This window comes from Neofelis nebulosa, chromosome 16 (genome assembly GCF_028018385.1).
Source record: "Neofelis nebulosa isolate mNeoNeb1 chromosome 16, mNeoNeb1.pri, whole genome shotgun sequence".
Classification (NCBI taxonomy): domain Eukaryota; kingdom Metazoa; phylum Chordata; class Mammalia; order Carnivora; family Felidae; genus Neofelis; species Neofelis nebulosa.
This window is the reverse complement of record NC_080797.1, coordinates 28,070,306-28,096,342: the sequence shown is the minus strand read 5'-3', so window position 1 is coordinate 28,096,342 and position 26,037 is coordinate 28,070,306. Positions and strand designations below refer to the sequence as shown.

The 26,037-nt window shown below is 45.2% G+C and overlaps 2 protein-coding genes and 2 non-coding genes across 8 annotated transcripts in view; 2 read left to right on the top strand and 2 right to left on the bottom strand.

The window, feature by feature from the left end:
• ERN1 (endoplasmic reticulum to nucleus signaling 1) overlaps positions 1-6,835 on the bottom strand; it is an 80,696-nt gene extending 73,861 nt beyond the window's left edge. Inside the window, exon 1 of the mRNA XM_058705074.1 lies at positions 6,602-6,835. Within this exon, the coding sequence (XP_058561057.1) occupies positions 6,602-6,646 (45 nt within the window). The 5' untranslated portion in view covers positions 6,647-6,835. The remainder of the gene's footprint in view (positions 1-6,601) is intronic.
• Positions 6,836-20,908: 14,073 nt separating this feature from the next.
• On the top strand, positions 20,909-20,978 carry LOC131498632 (small nucleolar RNA SNORD104). The gene has a single exon (XR_009255514.1). It is a non-coding gene; the product is annotated as a small nucleolar RNA SNORD104 (small nucleolar RNA).
• A 195-nt stretch (positions 20,979-21,173) lies between these two features.
• LOC131498652 (small nucleolar RNA SNORA76) lies at positions 21,174-21,306 on the top strand. Its single transcript, XR_009255532.1, has one exon. It is a non-coding gene; the product is annotated as a small nucleolar RNA SNORA76 (small nucleolar RNA).
• Positions 21,307-22,473: 1,167 nt separating this feature from the next.
• The window catches only part of TEX2 (testis expressed 2), a 105,213-nt gene continuing 101,649 nt past the window's right edge, over positions 22,474-26,037 (bottom strand). For all 5 annotated transcript variants that reach the window (XM_058704988.1, XM_058704993.1, XM_058704989.1 and 2 more), the window contains 2 exons: positions 25,755-25,875; positions 22,474-23,910 (listed from right to left, as the gene is read on the bottom strand). In XM_058704988.1, the coding sequence (XP_058560971.1) occupies positions 23,788-23,910; positions 25,755-25,875 (244 nt within the window). In that variant the 3' untranslated portion in view covers positions 22,474-23,787. The remainder of the gene's footprint in view (positions 23,911-25,754; positions 25,876-26,037) is intronic.

Genomic DNA, 26,037 nt, shown 5'->3' with positions numbered 1-26,037 from the left:
AAAACAAAAATTTTTTTAAACTGATCCGTATGACATGACCCCTGACCCCTAAAGAGGGGATTATTTGGAAGGACATGACATTTCTTTGGATGAATCAGTTTAGGTATGTTTATAGGAAAAACAAAACAAAGCACCACCAAACATGTTACTCCACTGTCAAGTGCTACCTGAGTCTTCCCAGGAAAAACAGCTGTGTGGACAAGCTATATGTTTTAAGAACTGCAGCCTCCAAAAGGGACAATCAATGCACCAACTCTGGATTTATATATAAACAGTCTTGAGGCAAAATTTTAAATGGCCTCTGGGGCACCTGGGTGGCGCAGTCAGTTAAGGGTCTCTTGATTTCGGCTCAGGTCATGATCTCACAGTTCGTGGGTTCAAGCCCCACATCAGGCTCCGCGCTGACAGTGCAGAGCCTGCTTGGGATTTTCTCTTTCCCCCTCCCCTAGAAAATAAATATATAAACTTAAAAAAAAAACTTAATGGCCTCACAACAAACTACAGAAAGAATCTTGTCTGCAGGAGATGGGCTACCCTCAAAACCAAACTCACAGAATCATCCCGAGGTATTTCAGGGTGCTCATGGGAGCCATATCTGCTAGAAAGCTGATCTGAAACCATGGCAGGCCAAAGGACTCTGCAAACAAGTTACTTAACAAATCAGGATAAAACATTTCTCAGCAGCTTTTAGGTATATAAGTTGTCATCGCCGAGACCACCGTGGTTATTTACATCTACAAAATAGAAGAAAAGAAAACAACATCTAAACATTCCACTTTCACTTGACCTAAAATCCACACTGCTAAAAGAAAATGGGTTACTTTAAAATGGTTATTATAAAACCAATTTAAAGGTTAGTTTTGTGTTTTTTAAAACATCCAATACTGCTTGGGGGCTGGGGGGAGAGGGCAAGAGTAAATAAGGTTAGCAAATTCTGGTACTGGGAAATTACCCCAAGGAAATAATCAGGCAGTTGAGATATGCTTAAACAAGAAGGTTTATCACATTGCTTATAATGCAAATTAAAAACAGCCTCAATATCTAAGTGGCTGAATGGTCAAATTATGGTATATGCATCCAGAGAAGTATGCAGCAGTGAGAATGTTATAGAATTAAATTTATTGACACAGAAAGATCTATGATACGCTCCAGTTTGGGGAAGAAAAATATTATCTATACAAATATGTGCACAGAAAAAAATGTCTGGAAGGATATATATCAAGATATTAGATCAGCCATTAGGGAAATGCAAATCAAAACCATAATGAGTTACCTTTTCACACCCAGTAGGCTGACTACAATCAAAAAGAGAATATCAAATGTTGATGAGGATGTGGAGAAATGAGAACCCTTCTACATTGCAGGTGGGAATGTCAATTAGTGCAGGTGCTTTGGAAAACTGTCTGCCAGTTACTTAAAAGGTTAAACACAGAGTTGCCATATGACCCAGAAGTCTCACTCCTAGGTATATATATCCAAGAAAAATGAAAAAATATGGCCATTCAAAAGTCTGTACACAAATGTTCATAGCAGCATTATTCCTAATAGCCAAAAAGGGCAACCAACCAACCAAATGCCTATCATCTTAAAAATGGATAAACAGGGGCGCCCGGGTGGCTCAGTTGGCTAAGTGTCCAACTTCAGTTCGGTCAAGCTCTCACAGCTTATGGGTTCAAGTCCCACATCGGGCTGTGCTGACAGCTCAGCGCCTGGAGCCTGCTTCAGATTCTGTGTCTCCTTCTCTCTCTCTGCCCCTCCCCCCCACCCTCTGTCTCTCAAAACATGAATAAACGTTTAAAAAAAATGGATAAACAAAATGTGGTATATCCATTATAATGGAATATTATTCAGCAATAAAAAAAGAACAAAACAGCAATACAACATGGATGAAAACACTATGCTAAGTGAAAGAAGTTAGTTACAAAAGACCACATGCATTAAGATTCTATTCACCTGAAATGTCCAGGGCAAATCTATATAGATAAGAAAGTAGATTCATGGTTGCCAGGGGCTGGGAGGTGAGTGGGAAATGGAGAGTCACAGCGAATGTGTGGAGTTTCTTTGGGGGATGATAAAAATATTATAAAATTGATTGGGGTAATGGTTGCCCAGTTCTGTGAATATACTAAAAACCACTGAATTACATCTTTAAATGTGTGAACTGTAGGATATGTGAATTATAGGTCAACCAAGCTCTTAAAAATGTTACTAGAGGTAATGTTTGGGTAGTATGATTACAGGTTTGTTGTTTGGTTTATTTTTTTAATTTAGACTTATCCATGCTTTCTAACATTTCTATAATAAATATGATTACTTTGAGGGATTTTTGAAAATCTTCCCATGTTATCATATAGAAAGCATCAAACATACAAAAGATTTAAAGAAAGGGAAATACACCTCTCCTTATAATAATGGGAAAACTGGAAACAACTTATATGACCCCAGTAGGGTGGTCACTATGCAAGGCATGGTTTACTACCATATCGATCTTGGTCAGTTATGACCCTTGTCCCCAACCTCAGACTGGGCACAGAAGGCTCAAATGCTTTTGGCATGGATGGCTGTTTACTAAGGTGCTGGTAAAAGTGACAAATTCAATGACATACTCAGAAAATGTCCTAATCGTTCTGGGGGGGGGGGGGGGGAACAGAACATAAATATAGAACACATATTTTTATACTGTGGTATTTGCTGTGTGTTCATACATGAACAAAGATCACATGATGATCAGAAGTGATGTAGAGGGTGCCTGGCTGGCTCAGTCAGTACAGCATGGGACTCTTGATCTCAGGGTTGTGAGTTCAAACCCCACATTGGGTGTAGAGCTTACTTAATTTTAATTAAAAAAAAAAAAAAAAAGAACATGGGGTGCCTGGCTGGCTCAGTCAGTTGAGCCTCTCACTCTTGATTTCGGCTCAAGTAGTGATCTCATGATTCGTGAAATGGAGCCCCAAGTTGGGCTCCGCGCTGACAGGTAGACCCTGCTTAGAATTTTCTCTCCCTCTCTGTCCCTCCCCTGCTTGTGCGTGCACGCACTCTCTCTCAAAATAAATAAACTTTAAAAACTTTGGAAAAAATGCAAACAGGGAGCTTATGATTACGTTTAAAAGTTCCACTTTCCCCAGTCCATTTCTTGTCTGCTGCACTCACTTAAACATCACGAAGAATGTGTTGCTCTGAGGCAGGAAAGTCTGCCACCAAACATGGGATATAGGTGAAGATAAAGATAGAAAAAAAAAAAAATCCCCAACCCCTGGGAAATACAGCCAACCAGCATGTTTATTATTCACAAACTATGATTCACTGTCCCTGTTTTTAAAGCCAGCACCACACTCTAATCATATTGCTAGGTTACAGGCCCCGAGTTATTTGTGCATAATAAAAACTGAATCCATTAAAATGATACATTGCATCTTTCCCACCTATATCATCTCTTTAGGAGCACATTTGATCATTCTAACACGTGGACAATACTGAACCTAAAGATTACTTTGGATCCCCAAACCAGAGGTTTCCAGTGAAAAATGACATCATTATCCCAAGATTCCTCAACCTGAAAAATGGGAGTCAAAATCCGAAGTGGGCAAATAACTCTCTCTCCCAGGTCCATGAAGGTGGCACTATTCTGTCCAGACAAGAAACCTTTGCGTACTTCACCGGTTTTACATTCAGGAATATGGTCTACTGTTGAACTCTCTCAAGAGGAACTCTCATACATTTTCTCTTGCGCCCTGAGAAGCTGTATTACTGTGGAAAGCCCAATGGCCAGGCAAGTTAATGACATAAAATACACACACGTGCACAACTACAGTCCAATTTCATGATCGGCAGTCCTGATATGAGCTTAATGAAACATTCACCTCATGGCCTCAGTATAAATACTTGATATCTCCTAGTGGGATAATTTGTGCAAGTGATAACTATCTGAGTAAATGATAAGCAAGTACGTTTCTAGTTAAGACTCTGATGATATTCTTAGCGTGTTTCTGTACATACGTGGCCCTTAGTTCTCGGTGACATTGTTTGTTCTCCTCTAAAGCCAAAACACTGGCTGAACAAAAGAAATTGTATATATTCTAGCTGAAGAAAGCATGTTCCCTCCCATGCTGCGGATCTCTTTGGTACCTGACAGAAGTGGCAACACCATTAAATGAGGACTAGAAGACAGCAATAATGTAACACAAACCAACATTAGGCACAAGATCCAGGTCTAAGAAGGAGGGAAAACACTCACTAAATATGCACAATTTGGATGAACAAAAGACAGCCTAAAGTTAACAACACCGATGTCACTGCATTTTGGATACGGTAGCCTAGAGTCTCAGCCTATGAGTCAATGTCTGGCTCAATCAGTCACACTCTCTTGAAAAATAAAAAAATCACAGTATTGCCTCCAATGCCCCAGTTACTTCATCAATCAAAGCAAAGAGCACTGTGGTGCCTGGCTGGCTCAGTCAGAAGAGCATGCGACTCTTGATCCCAGGGTGATGAGTTGGAGCCCCATGTTGGGTGTAGAGATTCCTAAGAAATAAATAAACTAAAACCTTTAAAAAAGAGAGATAGCATCGAAAAATATTCCTCCTAGAGGTACACTATAGCAGTAACAAAAATAATGACAGTGAAAAGCATCTGGTGGGGGGAGAGTTTACATTTATTACCTATGATATGCAAGGCGCCTTCACATGTGCTGGCTGTCCCCATTTCGCATATCAGGAAACAGACTCTCTAAAAAGTAAAATAACTTGCCTGAGGGCACAGCTAGCAAGTGACCAGTTTGAACTCAGGTTTGTCCAATTTTACAACCAGTGGGGTTCTGCAGGACCTGGTTTAACTGCAAACTCAGCAATGAGTTCCGTTTGGAATTTAAAATAATAATTCTCACTCTGTTTGGGGATCAAAATTTTTACTGGTAGATAATTCTGGGAGTGAAATTCTGACGTTTTACTTACAAAGCAGTTATACTAAAATGTAACTTTTTAATAAGGGTCTGGGATATTTTACCATGAACTTTGAGAAGGGTGGATTTCTAAATACAATTTGGAAATATTTACACAAACTGAAACTATAGTCCCAACTAAAGCGAAATAGTTATTTTTGGCTCTAAGTTACTCAATAACTAAAATACTAGAATCCATCAAAGAACAGCCAATGGAAATATGTAGCAAAACCCAAAGCCCATGTATACCTAGGCTGTGATATGAAATGATCGATTTCCATATCATTTGTTTGGTCATTCTGTTTATACTCTTATTTATGAACAGGTACCAAACAACAGTCAACCAATTCAAGGCCAAGTGTTCAAGTTCAAAACATGACCCTAGCTGTGAAAGTGGATTTTTTTTTTTGAATTGGAAGAAAAAGTTAACTTACATGAGTTCTATCATGAAGTATGTACAAATTTTCCTTTAAAAACAAACAAAAAAAAAACCACACCCAAATCTGAAAAAGATGATTTTTTATATTCTACTTCATCTGTTTCCAAATTCTTGTTACTCCAAGAGCACTGACTATTATTTACCAAAAGTGTATAACCTCCGAGGAGTTCACACTGTGGCCCTTAGGTACACTCGTGTCAATCCTCCATCTGGACAGCTGGTACATGATATACCATATTAAAGAGGACATACTGGAAGTCATTAAACAGAACCTGGCCAGTGTACCATATCCCACATCCTGAACAATGCGTTTTTGTGTTGTTGTTTTTTTAAACCACTAATTTAGGTTCTTCAAACCAAAAGAAAAAAAGCCAGGTCTGTTCACAAAATGTCCTCCCCAGCTATGGGGCCCAAATCCATAGCCTGAGTAAAGGCCTTAAACAGTTAAATAAGTGTAATCCGGGAGCTTCTCTCCAGGAAAAGATGAAAAGGCGTTTCAGACAGCTCCACCGCGCTCTCCCAGAAGGAGACGGTCTTTCATTTAAAGTTTTGAAGCGGCTTTACCGCGCGGTCCCACAAGGGATCTTTAAAAAGAGGGCAAATCCCTCGGCTTAACCTCCTTAACGAAATCTTGGTGCAGGAAGCCTCCTGCCTCTGAAGACCTAGAAACGTGCGAGGCAGGTAAGCAGAATCAAGCTCACAGGTAAAAATGCTTACCCATTCCCAGTTGCATGTGCCTCCCAAAGTTTTCGCATTTTTAAAAGTTCAAACCAGGATTATAAACGCAAGACATTCCCTGCCCTTCGGTTACACGGCCCTTTTGCATCCTTGCCCCACGGCCTCCGGCAGGTAGTGGCGGCGCCCACCTGTGGGGAAGGGTCGGGCAGGTGGGATGGCCTCCCAAGCGCGCGGGGCCTTCCAGAGGCCCCGAGGTGCCGCCGGGACGACACAAACTTGTACTGGAGCGCACGGGGTCCGGGAAGCGCTGCCCGTGACAGCGCGCTGACCCGCCAGGCCCCTCGGGTGGCGTGCGCCTCGGCGGGGCCGGCCGCGGCCGCCACTCCGGCCGGCCGGGAGGTGCTCGCTCCCCGCCCGGCGCCGTCTCCCACGCCCGGCCCGAACCTCCGCTGGCGCGCGCGGGGCCTCGGGCCGCCGCCGCCGCGCTCCCGACTCGGACCCCGGTCCGCCACGCGCTGTCCCCCACCCCACGCTCCCCGGTCACTCACCCCGAGGCCGGACAGCAGCAGCGCCAGCAGCAGCCGGACCGGCATGGCGAGGACTCGGGCCTGGCTCCGGGCCCGGCCGGCCGGCTCCGGGGGGGCGGTGCGGGCCGGCGGGCAGGCAGAGGACGGGGCGGGGGCGCCGCGACTACAGCGCCGCGGCGGCAGGACTTCAGCCGACGTAGAGCTGACTAGGCGGTGGCGGCACCCCCATGCCCTGCCCTATAAGCACCGGGTGCCACCGCTTCTTCCGGTCGGGGCGGGGCCGGAGGCGGGGCCGGCCTGGGGGCGGACCCAAAACTGGGCGACGGGGGCGGGCCCGAAGGCGGGCTCGGGGCGGGGCCTACTGGAGGGGCGGGTCCGGGGCGGGGCTGGCCTCCCGCTGGCTGGGCGTCACGCGGCCCCGGTTGCTGGGGGGAAGGATCAGGCCTGGGCGTCAGGCGTCTAGGGGCTCAGGCGTCTAGGGGCCCTGAGCGATTTAGACAGGGAGCTTTTCCGAGGGCTGAAGGAGAACAGCAATCCCGCCACGCGGGTGCACCCCCTCCCCAGACCGTCTCACCAACCCCGCCGAGAGACCCGCTTCGTAAGACTTGACCAGGGGAAAGGTCAGGAGACGGGCGGTGCCGGGTGTTCCGAGCCCCCGCTTCGTCTTTTCGTCGTGATGGAATCTTTTTTTTTTTTTTTTTAATTTTTGTAAGTGTTTACTGATTTTTTTTTTTAATTTTTTTTTCAACGTTTTTTATTTATTTTTGGGACAGAGAGAGACAGAGCACGAACGGGGGAGGGGCAGAGAGAGAGGGAGACACAGAATCGGAAACAGGCTCCAGGCTCCGAGCCATCAGCCCAGAGCCGGACGCGGGGCTCGAACTCACGGACCGCGAGATCGTGAAGTGGCTGAAGTCGGACGCTTAACCGACTGCGCCACCCAGGTGCCCCAAGTGTTTACTGATTTTTGAGAGAGACAGAGTGCAAGCAGGGGAGGGACAGAGAGAGAGGGAGACACAGAATCCGAAGCAGGCTCCAGACTCCGAGCTGTCAGCACAGAGCCCGACGCGGGGCTCGAACCCACAAACCGTGAGATCATGACCTGAGCTGAAGTCTGACGCGTAACCGACTGCGCCACCCAGGTGCCCCCAGTCGTGGTGATGGAATCTTGAGCAACCTCCAGAGCCAGGGTCAGCAGCTGGCAGGGATTCCAGCAAACACAACACTTCTGCCATGCGCATACAAGCTCTGGGGTCCTCCAGCTGTGCCTCAGCTAGTCCGAAGGCCCCTTTCTTCCCTTTCAACAATTTCCTTCAAGTCACGTCCCACAGCCATCAATTCCTTTTGGAATAAACCACAGCCAAGTTATTCGCCAAAAATTATAAGCAAAGAAGGAAACCATTTCAGCAGCCTGTGTCTTGTGTTTATGTGACATTTAGTAGATGTGACCTGGTGAAGCTAGAGATGACATGTGTCATAACCCATTGGAGGGACTGGGTGTGTTGAAGGCTCATACAAGATCTATTTGAGGATTATGGACTATTAACCTGAATTTGGTCACTGGGTCCATGCTGCTCTCCTCTTGGGTGGAAGTGGACAGAGAGGGCATATTGTTTGTTACAATATAAACTAAGATTCACAGCACATTTACATATCTTTGGAAGAAAAGACAAGGGGATAGCAACTTCTCTGATTTTTCCTAACTTGCTCATAGGACAGCCTAAGATTTTTTTGGAGTTTGGGAGACTGGAGTAAGCAATGCTATAGAAAACAGCAAAGAAGTAGCAGAGGACTGACCAAATGTCTGGTCTGTGTGCACTGTGGATCAGTCCTATCTAAGTATAAGGCAGAAATGTTCAGAGGAAGCCCAAATCCCAGCAACAGAGTTCCCTATTCCCAGCCCCCAATGCCTGGATGGAAGTCAAGGGACTAATCTCTACCAATGCTGGAGAATCCAACACCAGTTTAAGAGTGGGACAAATCTTGGCAACTGTGAAAGTCGTAGACACATTTTGAAAAGTGTTTTCGGGGGCGCCTGGGTGGCGCAGTCGGTTAAGCGTCCGACTTCAGCCAGGTCACGATCTTGCGGTCTGTGAGTTCGAGCCCCGCGTCGGGCTCTGGGCTGATGGCTCGGAGCCTGGAGCCTGTTTCCGATTCTGTGTCTCCCTCTCTCTCTGCCCCTCCCCCGTTCACGCTCTGTCTCTCTCTGTCCCAAAAATAAATAAAAAATGTTGAAAAAAAAAAATTTAAAAAAAAAAAAAAAGTGTTTTCGGCATGTTTCAATGCAGAGAGGTTTGGGATTGACGGAGGGATGTGAGGAAGCAGAGGCTCCATCAGTCCCAAGCAGCATAGCCAGGTGTCCAGGGAGGAGCCAACAGCACAGAAACTGGGAGGAGTTCTTTAATGATTACCTGTCCAGCTTGTGAGCTGAAGACTGGATCTGTAAGAGCACGTGTTTGAGTTAAAAGAGAAGCTTGACTACAAAATGTTACTTTCACATCCCTTCTCTGGTGCTTTTCCTAAAACAGAGTAAGTCTAGGAGAGGAACTTTCTGTGCTGGAACTCTGGCAACTCTTTGACAATTCAAAATGTCACTGTGACCCCTGTAAGCATAGTAGATAAAACACAAAGGGGAATCTGACTCATCTGACTCACAAATCAGTTTTAGAGATCCAATGAATTAAAAAAAAAAAAAAGAAAAAAAAAAGAAAAGCCCATTCCAAAAAGTCCAGGCCAGGTTGGTATGTATATATATATATATATATATATTGTGTGTGTGTGTGTGTTCTATGGAAAAATGCTGTTGGTATTTTTTTTAATTTATTTTTTAATATATGAAATTTACTGTCAAATTGGTTTCCATACAACACCCAGTGCTCATCCCAAAAGGTGCCCTCCTCAATACCCATCACCCACCCTGCCCTCCCTCCCACCCCCCATCAACCCTCAGTTTGTTCTCAGTTTTTAACAGTCTCCTTTGCTTTGGCTCTCTCCCACTGGTTGGTATATTTTGTATCTTGTACTCAGTTGGACCAAATCTTCGGTCCTTAACTGCACTTTTATAGGTTCTCAGAATTTCTTATATACCAGTTAGATTGTTCTTACACTTAATCAGTTCCCATGTTTTATGTGCTTTCCACTTGATTGGCAACTCATACTGATAAGCTCTGGTTTTATTTATGGCAGCATTGCCCATAATCTTGCTCCACAGTTTAGGTACTGTTTTAACAGCTTTTTGCTCATGATAAAGCAAAAGCTGGCATCACTGATAAATACGAGCAGAAATGGAAATATTTTGTAGGGTGCCTTTGAAGTGTACCTGCCCATGTAAAAGACCTGAAAATGGACAGTAGATGACCTTTCTGGAAGTTGCATTGAATAGCATCCACTAAACAAGGCAAAAGTCATGGTCTTTGTGTAAAGATAAGCCCTCTTTTTTCACCAAGGCAAGAAAAATATGTGTATCAGATTCAACAAGGACAGCAGCAGGACCTGAATGTGTATGAGGAGATGGGGGCTGGGAGAAAGTGAGTTCACAAAATCTTATTTTACTTTTCTCTAGACCAGTGGTTCCCAAACTTGGAGAACATTTACGTATGTATTTATTTATTTAAGTTTATTTATTTATTGAGAGAGAGAGAGAGAGAGAGAAAATGCAAGTCAGGGAGGGGCAGAGAGAAGAGAGAGAGAGAATCCCAAGCAGGCTTTGTGCTGTCAGCACAGAGCCAGGTGTGGGACTCGAACTTACAAACTGCAAGATCATGACCTGGGCCAAAGTTGGATGCTTAACTGACTGAGCCACCCAGGCACCGCCCCAAACTTGGAAAGCTTTAAAAAAAAAAAAAAAAAGAATTCCAACGCCTTTTCGTGCCCTCCTCCCCTACTGATTCAGCGTCTCCGGGGGTGGACCCCAGGCCTGTGTGTTTTCCAGTTTCCGCAGGTGACTAAGGGCAGCCAAGATCCTGGGCGCCAGTTCACTTACAATGTCCGGTGTTAATTCCTGTGGGCTAATCCCTTTTGTTTATTTTAGCAAATGTCGCCCTCTGGTGGAATAAATTATGACTCAGACTTTAAAGAGTTTGTGCCTGTTTCATTCCTGTTTAAAACCCTTCAAAATTTCATTTAAAAATGATTATGAGGCTGGTTTGCAGATAGCTATTTGGAGAGTGGGTAGCTGTCTTTGAAGGAGACTTGAAAGGAAGAGCTGGTAAAACCCAAAAGAGAGGTCACGGTTGACAGTTTCAGGAATGTCTCAAAGGTAAGTGTTCTTCTTATCACTGTTAATATTTATTGGCTGTTGGGGCACCTGGGTGGCTCAGTGGTTGAGTGTCCAACTCTTGATTTCCACTCAGGTCATGATCTCATGGTTTGGGGGATTGAGCCCCATGTTGGGCCCTGTGCTGACAGCATGGAGCCTGCTTGGGACTCTCCCTCTCTCTCTGCTCCTCCCCCACATACACGTGAGCATGCTCTCTCTCAAAATAAATAAACATTATAAAAAATATATATATTTAGGGGCGCCTGGGTGGCTCGGTCGGTTGGGCATCCGACTTCAGCTCAGGTCATGAGCTCACAGCTCGTGGGTTCGAACCCCCTGTTGGGCTCTGTGCTGACAGCTCGGAGCCTGGAGCCTGCTTCAGATTCTGTGTTTCCCTCTCTCGCTGCCCCTCTTCCACTCGTGCTTTCTCTCTCTCTCTCTCTCTCTCTCTCTCTCAAAAATAAATAAACATTGGGGCGCCTGGGTGGCGCAGTCGGTTAAGCGTCCGACTTCAGCCAGGTCACGATCTCGCGGTCCGTGAGTTCGAGCCCCGCGTCAGGCTCTGGGCTGATGGCTCGGAGCCTGGAGCCTGTTTCCGATTCTGTGTCTCCCTCTCTCTCTGCCCCTCCCCCGTTCATGCTCTGTCTCTCTCTGTCCCAAAAATAAAATAAAAAATAAAAAAAAAAAAAAAACGAAAAAAAAAAATAAATAAGTAAATAAACATTTAAAAAATATACAATAATATATATTTACATATTTATATATTTACAAATTAATGTTTATAATTACTATTTACAAATTAATATATTTAATATATATATTAACTGTTTGCAATTGTTTGGAAATGTGCAAGTACATGCTTTATGGGATCATCTCATATCTGCACAGCAGTTACAGAGGTAGGTGTTGTTTGCCCTATTTTACAGATGACACATTGAAATTTTAAAAGGTTAACAGTCTGGTGGGGTAACAAACAGCTAGCAAGAGGCCCAACGTGGATTAGAACCCAGCTACTTACCCGACTTTGGAGTTTGGCTCCGTCGACCCCCAGATGCTGTCACTCATTGCCCCATTTGCTGCTTGTTATTCGTGCTCCTCCCACAGCATTATGATAAGGGACCATTATGTGACCTGTAAACATAGCCAGTAGCCAGGATTGGCGTTTCCCTGGAGTACTGATAACAACCAGAAGTTTGTACAAATATGTGCTGATCAGGGGCATTGCCTCAAATAGCATATAAGCCTCCTGGTCTCATGCGGGGTGGGGGGTGGGGGGTGGGTTGTGGAAAAGAATGTAAGTAACAGGGGGGCCATCTGGGAAAGAATAGTGAGCTTCCTCTTGGGAGTTCTGCCCTGTGAGATAATTCAATCTAATCTTGACTGCTTATTTGTTCACTTGCCTGCGAGCTGTTGTATTTCACACCCAGTTGTGCCAAGTCTGTGTGCCACCGTGGTGAAGTGTCCATAGTGTCACCGTTTATCATATATTAATGCTCTCAGAGAGCCAACACGGCGCCAGTGTGGAAATGACTGTCCTCTCAAAATGCCTCCACTTTTTTGCTGGCCAGTCCCTCCTAATCCCCTGGGGTCTGGCTTATTTCCACAGAACTCTCTGGAAACTTCTTTCAGGCAGCTCATAAACATTCTTCCTCTTGTAAAATCCCAGTGGCCATACTTCATCTTGTTTTTCCTGGGCCTCCCTTCAGGTATGCTAACAGTCCTTTTTTCTGAACTTTCCCCTCTCTGGATATTCCCATTTTCTGGCTCTTTTTCTTCCTTCCGGACTGTGTTTCTCAAAGCTTACTGTGTAAACCTTACCTCCTCTCTCTGTTTTCCCTCTAGAACAACCGGATTTTTTTTCTTATTTTTTTTAAGTAGGCTCCACAGAGCCCAACTCGGGTCTTGGCCTCACGACCCTGAGATCAAGACCTGAACTGAGATCAAGAGTTGGACACTTAACCATCTGAACCACCCAGGCTTCCTGACGTAACCAGATTTTAGAGCAGAAGGCAACTTTAGTTATAATGTAGTCAGCTTCGTACTGCAGATGACTCCATCTCTGACTTCTACGTGAATGATTACTACTCATTCATTCATTCTTTTTAAAAAAATTTTTTTAACATTTTATTTATTTTGAGAGAGAGAGCACACGCAGGGGACGAGCAGAGAGAGAGGGAGACACAGAACCCAAAGCAGGCTCCGGGTTTGGTCAGCACAGAGCCTGACACGGGGCTTGAACCCACAAACTGTGACATCATGACCTGAGCAGAAGTTGGACGCTTAACCGACTGAGCCACCCAGGTGCCCCTCATTCATTCATTCATTCTTTTAACAAATATCACCAAGGGCTTCTGAGTACAAAGGATTGGTACCATGAGGGAATATGACAGCGTAGACAAGTTGGTGAGAGTGTTATGACCTGCACAGAAATAACCACCATGCAAAGCTAACTGTGAAAAGTTTGAGGAGGCAGGAATAAACTCAGAAACAGAACTATAGTGTGCAAGAGCGAGATGGATCAGGTGGAAGAGAGGGGGTGGGATGGATAGAGCAGGGCGGGGTGGGCTTCACGGAAGAAGTAGTTTCTGTGCTGGGTCTTTTCAGATACGGCAGGGGAAGAGGAGGGCCTAAACAAAGGCCTGGGGAAAGGATGACCCTGTGTGGCGTCATGGAAGCCTAAGCTGACTCATCAGTGAGCCGGGGTTTGGCCTCCCCACGGGGGAGCAGTGGGCGATGAGGTGCGGAAGGCAGGCAGGAGGGCCAGTGGGGTGCTCAAGTCCGGCTGGGCTTTGTCTAGTAGGCAGCAGGGTGACAGGACTGAATCTGAGCTTTACGGGAAAAGACAGGCATTTGAGAGACTGTTAGGATGTCATTAACAAGAGTCACTTCGGTCTTAGCCTAGAGCAAGAAAAGGGAGAGAAGAACAAGATGGATACAAGAGACCTCGCCAGGGCAGAATGGAAAGCATTTGACTGGTGTAGTTACATCCACAAGATAGAGAAGAAGGAATTCGACAAGAGTTCATCAAACGTTCGCCATGTTCAAGGGGCTCTTCTCACTGCTGCAACCTCAGAGGGAGCAAGCAAACAAGAATTGGGGCCAGCCCCTGACCAGACAAGAGGGGCAGATATGCCAGGTTGTGTGCCAGACCTGTTGACTGTCCCCCAGTGGGCACCTCCCAGGTTGGGAGGTGATCTCAGGGTTGTGAGTTCGAGCCTCACGTTAGGTGTAGAGATTACTTAAAAATAAAAATCTTTGGGGCGCCTGGGTGGCGCAGTCGGTTAAGCGTCCGACTTCAGCCAGGTCACGATCTCGCGGTCCGTGAGTTCGAGCCCCGCGTCAGGCTCCGGGCTGATGGCTCGGAGCCTGGAGCCTGTTTCCGATTCTGTGTCTCCCTCTCTCTCTGTCCCAAAAATAAATAAAAAAAAACGTTAAAAAAAAAAAAATTAAAAAAATAAAAATAAAAATCTTAGGGCATCTGGGTGGCTCAGTCGTTAAACATCTGACTTCAGCTCAGGTCATGATCTCATGGTTTGTGAGTTCAAGTCCCACTTTGGGGGTGAGTTCAAGCCCTGCTTCCGGTGAGCTTGAGCCCCACTTCAGGGAAAACATGAGCCTCACCTCGAGTGAGCCCCACTTCTCTCTCTCTCTTTTTCTTTCTGCCCCTCATGGGATTCTCTCTCTCTGCCCCTCACTCACTTGCACTCTCTCTCTCAAATAAAATTTAAAAATCTTAAAAAATAAGTAAGCCAAAAAAAAAAAAATACTAATTAATTAAGAGCTGTTTCTCCTCCTTCGAATCTAGGCTGGCTCTGTGACTGGTTTTCACCAGAAGTGACATTCAGGGACTTCCCAGCCCAGGTTGTTTTTTTTTTTTTAATTTTTTTTTTCAACGTTTTTTATTTATTTTTGGGACAGAGAGAGACAGAGCATGGACGGGGGAGGGGCAGAGAGAGAGGGAGACACAGAATCGGAAACAGGCTCCAGGCTCCGAGCCATCAGCCCAGAGCCTGACTCGGGGCTCGAACTCACGGACCGCGAGATCGCGACCTGGCTGAAGTCGGACGCTTAACCGACTGCGCCACCCAGGCGCCCCCCAGCCCAGGTTTAAGAGGACTGGCAGCTTCCATTTCCTTCCTCTTGGAACACTTACTTTGGGGATACTCCTTCTGGGAGCCTAGTTGCTATGTTGGAGAACCCCAAGCCACAGTCAGGGCACATGGAGAATGGAGTTGTTCTAAGTAACATCTCCAGCTGAGCTCCCTGCGGGCCAGCACCAGCTGTGAGCCATCTAGGTGAGCCACCTTGGATGTTCCAGGCCAGTCGGCTACTTCGAGTTGGGTTCATCCCTCAAAACCAATAAACCCTGATTAAAATGCTGACTCAGTATTTCTAGGAGGACTAAATCAACATTGCGTATGACCACACCCGGCCCATGGCCAACCATCAGTAAAGCGGAGTTTTCTTTCTCCTTTTCTCTTCCCTACCAGCACCTACACTCTGAGGAAGACTGTGGCTGAAGGGGATTTAAAGAGGGATAAAATGTAGGGGTTTTCTTTTTACCCTCAACTACACTGTGGGCTACTTGACGATAGGGACCGTTTCCTTCCCATTCATGCTGCCCATGCCCAGAACAGGATCAAGCACGGAAGGGGGACTTTAACGTGTTTGTTGAAAGAGCAAGTGAATGAGAGGCCACATCTTCTGAGACCAGAGAGAAGGGTGTTATGTTATGTTGAGGTGGAGAAGAGGGAAGTTGGGAGAAATCACATGGGATGATTTGGGTTCCTTTCAGCTTCCACACATCACCCTTCCCTCCACTCATACACACCGATGGCAGCCACATCTGAGCAAGTTACCACGCTGGCTGGACGACTGTTCTAGACGGTGTTCTCTGTCTTCTCTTTCAACCCCCATATGCTGGTGTCTTTCTTATTTACCAGGACTTGCTCCACACTCACTTCAGGCCCCTCCAGACAGTACTCTTGACTCTCTTCCTGGGGGCTTGGGTCTCACGTCTTCTGTACAACTTCTGGGCCCACCTACTGTTCTGGGTTAGGACTCCCCACTGCCCCTCCGGCTCCTGCTCCCTTGGTTCACTGGGTGGTTCATAGTATGGGAGGTTAGTAATCCCCTCTCAACAGTGGAGTGTGTAGGTATAAATGTTGGATGAACTCAATCTTCTCAGATACCAAGCGATGGTTTTCACTAAAACAGAGGGTGGCCCTTAGGAGATTACATGCTATAGTGACCAAAGAGTAGAAGGTTTGAAATCATATTGTTATGAGTTCAAATCCCAGCTCTGCTTAGCCATCTATTAACTGTGCAAGTGTAAACAAGTTACTCAACCTCTCCGAGCCCTGGTTCTGATTGCTCCGGGAATTAGAGCGAAAAACCAGAAATAACATTCCCCACCTTTCAGGACTGTCCCGAGAATTAGAGCTAAAATTTGTCGAGTGCCTTTGCCTGTGGTAGGCACGCCATTGTTAGTAGCTCATGTCATTCTTAAGGGAGAGATAAATCTGCACTGTGGAATGTCACAAGGAGTTTGAAGTCCACCTGTCACCCTTTTGCTTAAAACCCATCTCAGTGATAAATTGGATTTCATCAAAATTAAAAAAGCCTCCTCTTTGAAAGACACTATTGGGAAAATAAAAAGGCAAATCTTCACAATACGCATATGTGAAAAAGGATCGAAAGAACTCATATAACTCATTAATAAGAAAACACTTTTAAAAGCGGGCAAAAAGTCTTCTGAAGCTGATTTGCCCCAAAACAAATGAACCATTGAACTCATTTGACTTTATCAAGCTGTGTCTTCTAAACCAAAGAAGAGTTTTATTTTAGTAGAGAACAAACTTAAAGTTGATGGAGGGAGGAGGGTGGGAGATGGGCTAGATGGGTGATGGATACTAAGGAGGGCACTTGTGATGAGCACTGGGTATTGTTTGTAAGTGATGAGTCACTGAATTCTACTCCTGAAACCAGAAGTGCACTGTATGTTAACTAAAATTTAAATAAAGTAATTATTTTATGTTAAAAAAAAAGTGGGCAAAATATCTGAACACTTGACAAAAAGATACAGTAATGGTCATATGCAAAGACTGTCAACATCTTTGGTCATCAGAAAAATGTAAATTAAAACCACAACGAGCTATCACCACATATCTACTAAAATGGCTAACATTAGAAACAGTGACAATACCCAGTGCTCACTAGGATTTGAAATAACGAGATCTCTCATGCATTGCTGGTGGGAGTGTAAAATGGTACAGCCACTTTGGAAAATAGATTGGCAGTTTCTTTTTAAAAAAAAAAAAAATGCTTATTTATTTATTTTGAGAGAGAGCATGCATGTGTACTTGGGGAAGGGGCAGCGCGAGGAGAGAGAAAATCCCAAGCAGGCTCCGCGCTGTGAGGACAGAGCCCGACACAGGGCCCTATTCCAGGAACTGCAAGATGGTGACCTGAGCCAAAATCAAGAGTCGGATGCTTAACTGAGCCACCCAGGTGCCCCCGGTAGTTCCTTATAAGGTTAAAGATATATGCTTATCAGATGATCTAATAATTCCGTTCCTAAAATTTCTTCCTAAAGAGAAATGCAAATGAATGTCCATAAAAAGACTTCTACACTCATGTTCGTAACCACTTTATTTATAATAGCCCCAAACTGGAGACGACTCAAATCCTGTACACATGTGAATGGAAAAACAAACTGGCATATTCGTCCAATGAAATCCTACTGAGCGACAAAAAGGAAGGCACTACTGATACAATATCAATATCAGTATTTGAGGATGGACCTCAAAAACATTAGGTTAAGTGACAGAAGTCCGATGGCAAAAGATCACAAACTGGATCCATTTACAAGAACACCAAAAACAGGCAAAGCTATTCTGTAATAACAGACATGGATCGGTGTTTGCCTGGGCCGGTGATTGAAAGGGGTGGGTACTGACTACAAAGAGGCAGGAGAGAAGCGTTTTGGAGTGACGAGAATGTTGTGTGTCTTGATTGTGGGGGAGGCCACACAAACGTACCTATTTGTGAAAACAAAACACTAACAAAAACCAGAGCAGATCTATCACCCTCAAAAAGCACTCATGCTGCACCTTTGTAGTCAAACGCTCCCACACCTCCAATTCCTGGAACATCTTTTATCTGTTTTTGGTTCCTATAGTTTTCTCTTTTCTGGAGTATCGTATAAACAGAATCATAGCATCTTTTGAGCCTGGCTCCTTTCACTCAGCATCACGCCTGCGAGATTCTTTCAAGGGTTGCACGTATCAGTACTCCATCGTATTTTATTGCTGGGTGGCATTCAGTTGTATGGATGTACCACAGTTGCTTAAGATTCACCCACTGAAGGGCTTTTGGGCGGTTCTACTTTGGAAGGGTTATGAATAATGTTACTATAAGCATTTGTGTACAGGATTTTGTGTGAGCATAAAATTTCATTTCTCTTGGGTAAATTGTAAGAAACTGTCCAAATTCTTTTCCAAAATGGAAGTAACTAGTTTACATTCCCAAGTAGTAATGGAGCAAAGTTCCTGTTGCTTTGCATCCTCCCCAGCATTTCGTACTTGAAGCATAATCTTAACACATCGCTATCAGTCAATGACAGCACATATACTCCCGATCAAGTATAAAACAGACATTTGGTCAATGTAATTACAACACAGTTAATGTTGCATTAATAAATATTTCACGTCTTGGGGCGCCTGGGTGGCGCAGTCGGTTAAGCGTCCGACTTCAGCTCAGGTCACGATCTCGCGGTCCGTGAGTTCGAGCCCCGCGTCGGGCTCTGGGCTGATGGCTCGGAGCCTGGAGCCTGTTTCCGATTCTCTGTCTCCCTCTCTCTCTGCCCCTCCCCCGTTCATGCTCTGTCTCTCTCTGTCCCAAAAATAAATAAAAAACGTTGAAAAAAAAAAAAAATTTCACGTCAATGTTTGTACATGCTAGTGAAAACATCTTCGTTTCAAGAATCTGTGGAACATTTGTAAAAACAGATCACATTCTAGGCCACAAAGAAAACTTTGACTCATTTCCCAATGTAGAAACTGTATCACAATTGTAATAACTGCTGAAAATAGTAACAAAAATTTAAGCAGCGATAAAAATAACCACATAGAAGGTATAAACCACTTGCCAAAACAATTATTACTTTGGGTCAAAGAGGAATTTTTCAATTTAGCTAAAGTCTATGTAGAAAATAATGAAAATAAGAGCACCATTCAACTACAAACTCAGGTTGAAATGCTTTTCTTATTACATTTTCCTTATTATGTTAGGAGGAAAAAAGGAAAACAATTCTCAAAGGGAACATAAAGGAAATAAAGATAACCAGATATTGTGACTGTCTGGTTACTACTGTTCTCTCTCCTGATAAATCAGGCTTTTAGGGGGCAAGGCCATATTCTTATTCTCCGCTACAGTGGACCCTGGAACAACATGAGTTTCAACTGCATGGGTGCACTTATTTGTGGATTTTTTTTTCCAATAAATACAATAGAGCACTGTCAATGTATTTTTCTCTTTATGATTTTTTTTTTTTTTTTTTTTTTTTTTTTTTTTAGGGAGGCTCCGCCGCCAAGGTGGGGCTTGAACTCATGACCCTGAGATCAAGAGTCACATGCTCTACTAACTGAGACAGGCACCCGGTCCTCCTTAGGATTTTCTTTGTATTTTCTTTCCTCTGGCTTACTTTGTTGTAAGAATATAGTATATGATACCTATAACACACAAAATATGTGCTAATTAGCTGTTTATGTTATCCATAAGCCTTCTGTCAACAGCAAGCTATTAGTAGTTAAGCTTTGGGGGACTCATAATTTAGTCAGGAATTTTCCACTGCTGTGTGGTGGGTACCCTTAACACCTCCTCCCCCCCCTTCCCTGTTCAAGGGTGAACTGTAGTGAATAGTGTGCCTGCCTTACAATAGGAGTTCAATACTTAGAGGCATTTTTAATTTTCCCAAAGTTCGGCATTCTCTCCTTTGAGCTTCCACAGTAGGCTGTTCACAGCTCTATTTTACCATTTACCATTTATTTACTTCTTTAAAAATCTCTAAAAAAATTTTTTTTAATGTTTATTTTTGAGGGAGACAGAGACAGAGAGTGAGCACGGGAGGGGCACAGAGAGAGAGGGAGACACAGGATCCTAAGCAGGCTCCAGGTTCTGAGCTGTCAGCACAAAGCTAGGTTCGGGGCTTGAACCCACAAACCTGGAGATCATGACCCGAGCTGAAGCCCATGCTTAACTAACTGAGCCACCCAGATGCCCCTATTTTAGCATTTATTAAAACACTGCACTCACATAAGTTTTCCACATCACACCAGTCCTTTAAAAACAATTATTTGTTTACCATTCGGCCTGTGCTAGGGAACTGACAATAACCCATTTAATCCTCACGACAGCTTTTTTGAATATTCCTATTTTCCTGAAACCGAGGGTCATCCAACAAATTCCTCACAAGTTCAGGATTTGGTTGCACACACCCTACTTTCAAACATAGGCTTTTTTTTTTTTTTTTTTTTTTGTACCCAAACAGGTTACTTTGAACTCAGGAACAAGGTTAGATCGTCACCTTTATACGCTCAGCTCTTAGCCTAGCTCCTGGCACAGGATGTCTCAAACAAGTGACGCATTAGTAGGGTTCTGTTTGTAAACGTTCCTTCCGCGTACTGTGGCGAGACGTGCTAATTACAAGCCAGCAACGTAGACTCGGAAAGAAATCCAGAATTTACGGACGCTGCAGGACTCTCGGTCTTTCTTTCACTCCTATCTCTATGGTTAGCAAGTGACCACTCTACACTCTGGAGGACTCAGCGAGCGCAGAAGAGCCCTAGGCGACCTTATTGGCACGTGACCGGAAGTCTGACTTGCTATTGGTTAATGCTGGTAAAGCCCGCCCAACAGCCTCCTGTCAGCTCCTTTAAGTAGACTCCGCGGGGAAGCGCTCAGTCTTTCGGCGACTGCGAGGTTCGAGAGGTGAGGTTCTGTTTGTGGTGGGTCCTGGCGCCTAGGCCCGGGTCTCCGGGCCCTGGAGCCGGGTGGGTCGCGGGCGGCCTGCAATGATGACATGCCCAAAAAAGCACGTGTTAGACTGCTGACGCGGGTGATGCGAACTACAGTCTGAGCCGAGCCTCCGCGGCGGCGGCGGCGGGGAGGGAACGGACCTGCGGGCGCACGTCCTCTAACCCACTGCTATCGCTCTTGCAGATTCCTGCCGGGCCGAGAACGTAGATCACCTTCTACTCCCCTTCGACCTTTCCCCGAAGCCTTTGAATAAAATGGTTTGATCCCAGCCCCGGTCTTGGTGTTTCTTTTCGCGACGCGCTGCCTTTGAGCCCCCGCCGCGCCTGCGCGTGGCGCCGGGGGTCAGGCTGCAGCGCCAGAGCACGCGCTTGCGCATAACTGGGGCCGCGCGGTCCTCCGCCGGCGGCCCTTTTAACCGCGAGCTACACGTCCGCACCCGGCTGCAAGGGGGTAGGCGACGTTGTGGGAAGTGCCCTGGAGAGACTACGGGGATCCTATAGGCCCCGCTACTCCGTTTCCCGCACATTCCTAGTTCTTTTGTGGAAGTCCTGTCCTCTCCGTGATTATCGGGACCTGCAGGTTAACCGCGGCGTTGGGGGGGGGGGGGCCTGAAGGGAAGGGAGTACGTGGCCTTGAGCAGTTTAAGGACCGCGGTGTACTTGACAGCAACTGGTTTCGGTCCTGATGGTGCAAGAATAATTCACCTGGCTGAGGTGTGGCAGTGATCTATTTGAGAATAACTACCATTTAGGGCCAACTGCTTATTTGGATACTGTACCAAGCATGGGAATAAAAGCTTGGACAAATTAATGTGTCCCAGTTAGCCTCACGAAGGTCGTTGGGAAGAGAATTTCGATTTTCTGCATTGCCGGGCGCGGCAGGCACCTAAGTAAACGCACACTCCTCCCGGGTCCAGATAGGGGAGTAGCGATGTCCCCCGGGTTTGGGGGAAATGTGCATCAGTTCGTAGTACAAGGCAGCACATGTTGAAGGCCGAGGATGCACAAGTGCAGTGTATCAACTGCTTTGGCCGTAATAACCGCAGGGGTCCCCAAGTTAACAGGATTGCTAGACTGTTGAGGGTCTGCCTCAGGAGAGGGAGATTTTGTTCTAAAGATTTTAAGTAATCTGCGCTGAAGGTGAAGCTAGAGCTTACGACCCCCGAAATCGAGTCACATGCTCTACCTACTTAGCCAGCCGGGCACCCCGCTCCCTTGGTGTGGTGAGGACCGCCTTGCAGTTTAGAAAACCTGCCTGGTGGTCACCAGGAAATCGAAGCTGCTTTGGCAGCTGAGTGACCCAAGTGGCCTGTACCCACTGCTTAATTGTCTCCCTATTACCTAAAAAGGATTCAGTAGAAATAACTTAGATGCTTATCTAGTATTTGACATTGAGAGATTTATTTTGTGAAACAACGCAAGCGACTGTAAATCCCCACATACTATTGGGTTAAGTGCAACAGGGGACTCGTGTAATCTACACAGTAGTGCATCTAGTCCTTTGCCTTTAGTTATTGCACAACAATTTTAATAGACCAGTGAACAAGACTGCCAGGCAAATCGGCCTACACAATGAGAAATCAGAACAGTACACCGACTGGAATGATCAAATAACTTAAGTCAAATGTTTTAATGGTGCGATTAAAGTAGTCAAGGGTTCAGATATGTTTTTTCAATATATTAATTTCTTTAAAGTCAGGTTCAGGCAAGGTGCTGTTTAAAAAACCACGATTAGCTTTGTCCACAGATGTAAGTCATCAAAAGTCACCCATGGTAGTTCTGATGTTGAATGCAGCTTTTAAACAATAAAAAATTGTGTTTTAAGTGTACTTCTCAAAGCAAATGATACAACTAGGGAGCCCCCAAACTTGTAAACTAAGACCTTCTGACACAAATGCACAAAATAAGATTGGCAACGTTAAAGAAAGGTCACGTGAGTTCTGAGCTAATGTAGTGTTTAATGTTGAGCAAAACTTGGTCTCAACTCTCAAAGGTGGTAGAGAGTTCTCGCCTTTGGCTGTCAGAAGAGGAAACTGCCCATAACCTCAAAACATCCCGAACCAGTTAGATTTAACATAGCATTTAGACGGCCTGTAGAAAGCACAGAGCACGTAGGAAGTGCCAGATAGACATTGCTCTGGCTTTCCGCCCCCTACCCCAATTCTTTATGTGCAGTATTTGACATTTTCACATACCCTCATGTCTCAGGAAAACATTTGGGATTAGTTAGAAACCAGGTGATTGTACCTCAGTGGTAGAAGGCTTGGGATGGTTTGATCTCATGGCTTTGCCTGATTTCACATAAATCTCGCTGTCCCCACCCCAGCTGACAGGATGTTAGTGTGTGTATGTTCTGTGGCTACTTGCTTCCAAAACGCACAATTTAATAGGAAAGGTAAGTTGCTACGCGTATCTCTTTATCAGTGAAATGGTTCACAAAGTTCCACTCCCCACCCCGCTCACGTTCCTGAACAGACATTCTCTGGAAGCGTGGAGAGCTGTATCACCTATGGACTAGAAGTGCAAAAACGTTCCACTGTGCACTGGCTGCCTGAGGAAAAGCTTTGGAGGAGTCGGGGCAAGGGGAAGAAGGCCTTCCAGTTGTAAGCTTTGCTCGCACTGTGCTCTCGCTGCCACAAACACTGGAGCCATGGTGTGAGTCCCCTGTCACCTCTGGATCCACCGTGGTCATTCTTCCACAGTCCCTTTGCTGAGTCAAAGCTTTGCAGCAGGCAGTGCAGACACCAGTTCCCGGATGCGTGGAATGACACCGCACAGTGGAATGGGCACCGGCAGGCAGAGGGCAGAAGCTGTGGCACAAGGGCAGACCAGTGCTACAGCGCAGATAGCAGCCAAGAACCCCACACTTTGAGCCAGATCTCGTAATACTGGGAAGGTCAGATCTTCACCCATCACAGCTGGTCAGCAGCCTCCACAAGTGGGTCTTTGAGGAGGCAGGAAGCGGAGCGAGGGTCCATGGCTGAGTGCATTATGGGGATATAGACATCATCCATGTTTGGCATGACAAAAACCTTCTGTAGAAAGAAAAGAATAGCCGTGTGGAAGGATGCTCGGGTTCCTCGGGCTGTTGCCCTACTCTGTTCTGATAATTTTAGGTTTCAGATAAGTTTTAAATGTACATATGAACCAACTTTTCGTGCACATTCTAAACTAATTCCTCTGCCACATTTAAATAGTTGAGGAATCACAGTGCATGAACACAGGTCTGAGGCAGAAGCAGCCTTTGATTTCATGTACATATAATAAAACTACTCATGAGTTCATAAATATTTAACACCATTACTTTAAGAGGACTGGCTTAAGTTGCTCATAATATTTCCAAATTACTATGTCCAGAACACATATTCCAAGTAAGTTTATTCACTTAGACCCTAGCAAAAAAAAGTAAGCTATTTTTTTTTTCACACCAGAACCAGACAAAGCTATATATGAAAGAAATTCTACCATAATGAACACGTGAAGGATCATCAGTGATTGATAATGATGGTACTCTGGCTATCATGTTTATAAACTAATTTTATGCAAGTGAGTCCTGGCAATGCATTCAATCTTCAGTAATGCCTCTTACAACAGCAAAAAAAGGTGGCTATGGGAGGGTATAACAGTCACCTGTCAACTTCCCAACTTGCCTCAAAAATACCAGGAGCCAATCTCTGACCCTTGGCCTTTCTTTTCCCCCTTGTACCGCAATACCCCTGAAAGAGATAACCCACTCTAATACCTATTGTAGGTTCTAGGGAAAAGAAAAAAAAAAAACAAACCTAAAGGTTGCCTTTCCTCTCACTAGGTTCAAACTACTTTTCTGCTTGGTGATAATACTAAGCTTCCCAGAAGTTGGTCTTCAGTTAAAGTTAATCCATAGCTTTTGTTTATTCATTTGAGAGAGAGAGAGAGAGAGAGAGAGAGAGAGAGAGAGAGAGAGAGAGAGAGGGAGGGAGAGACAGAACACGCACCACATGCGAGCCGGGAAGGGGCAGAGAGAAAGGGAGAGAGAGAGAATCTTAAGAAGGCTCTGTGCTATCAGCACGGAGCCTGACTCGGGGCTTGATCTCACAAATCGTGAGATCATGACCTGAGCTGAAATCAAAAATTGGACACTCGGGGCGCCTGGGTGCCTCCGTCGGTTGAGCGTCCGACTTCGGCTCAGGTCATGATCTCACGGTCTGTGAGTTCGAGCCCCGCATCGGGCTCTGTGCTGACGGCTTGGAGCCTGGAGCCTGCTTCAGATTCTGTGTCTCCCTCTCTCTCTGCCCCTCCCCCGTTCATGCTCTGTCTCGCTCTGTCTCAAAAATAAATAAACATTTAAATAAAAAAATTGGACACTTAACCAAATGAGCCACCCAGGTGCCCCTAATAATCCATAGCTTTTAAATAAAAACATAATTTTTCAAAGGCGGTATCTCAAAACATACCACTGCAAAAATACAGGTCTCCTTCAAACGGTGACATTTATTTCAAAGTAAATTGTTCGCTAATCCATAAAACGTTGACAGACCTCGAACATCTGATAAAAATTTGGTAGATATAGCTCATCCCAGGGCCTCGGCTACATTAGTTCCTTTGGTGGCAGAAAGCAGAAAACAGGCTTGGAGAACGAGCTCTGGCCTAGTGGACCCAACTTTCGGGTTTCCTCTGAACTACTTAACAGGGTTCTGTGGCTGAGGCTCCGGGTTTCTGAAATCGTACCTAAGATGTTATGCCTGTCTGATCATAACACGTACTTTCCTGGGATGAGGGTCCATAGCTTTCATTAGATTCTCGAAAGAGGATCCTGACCCGAATGAAATCCAGAACCTCTGTTCTGCCCTGAGCTTTGAGACTCGTGTGAAACACACACCAGATGATACCACACGTTTACCTGAAACTCCTGTTCCAGTTTCTTCTCTATCCAGTCTGTCACATGAACTAGAGTCACTTCTCTCTCTCCAAGTTTTGGCCGAGCTTTCAGCTCTACATATGGTGGCTTCCGGAAACCATACCTTTTTGGAGAAGACAAGTAGCAAACAACTGCATTGAGAGGCAGACAAGGAAGTAGACAAGTACCAACAGCAAACATTCTTCATGTACCCAGGGCTTCTCCCCATGTGAATGTTCTCTTACTCTGAACACCCCCTCTAAAAATGATTCAAGGCAGCAAATAG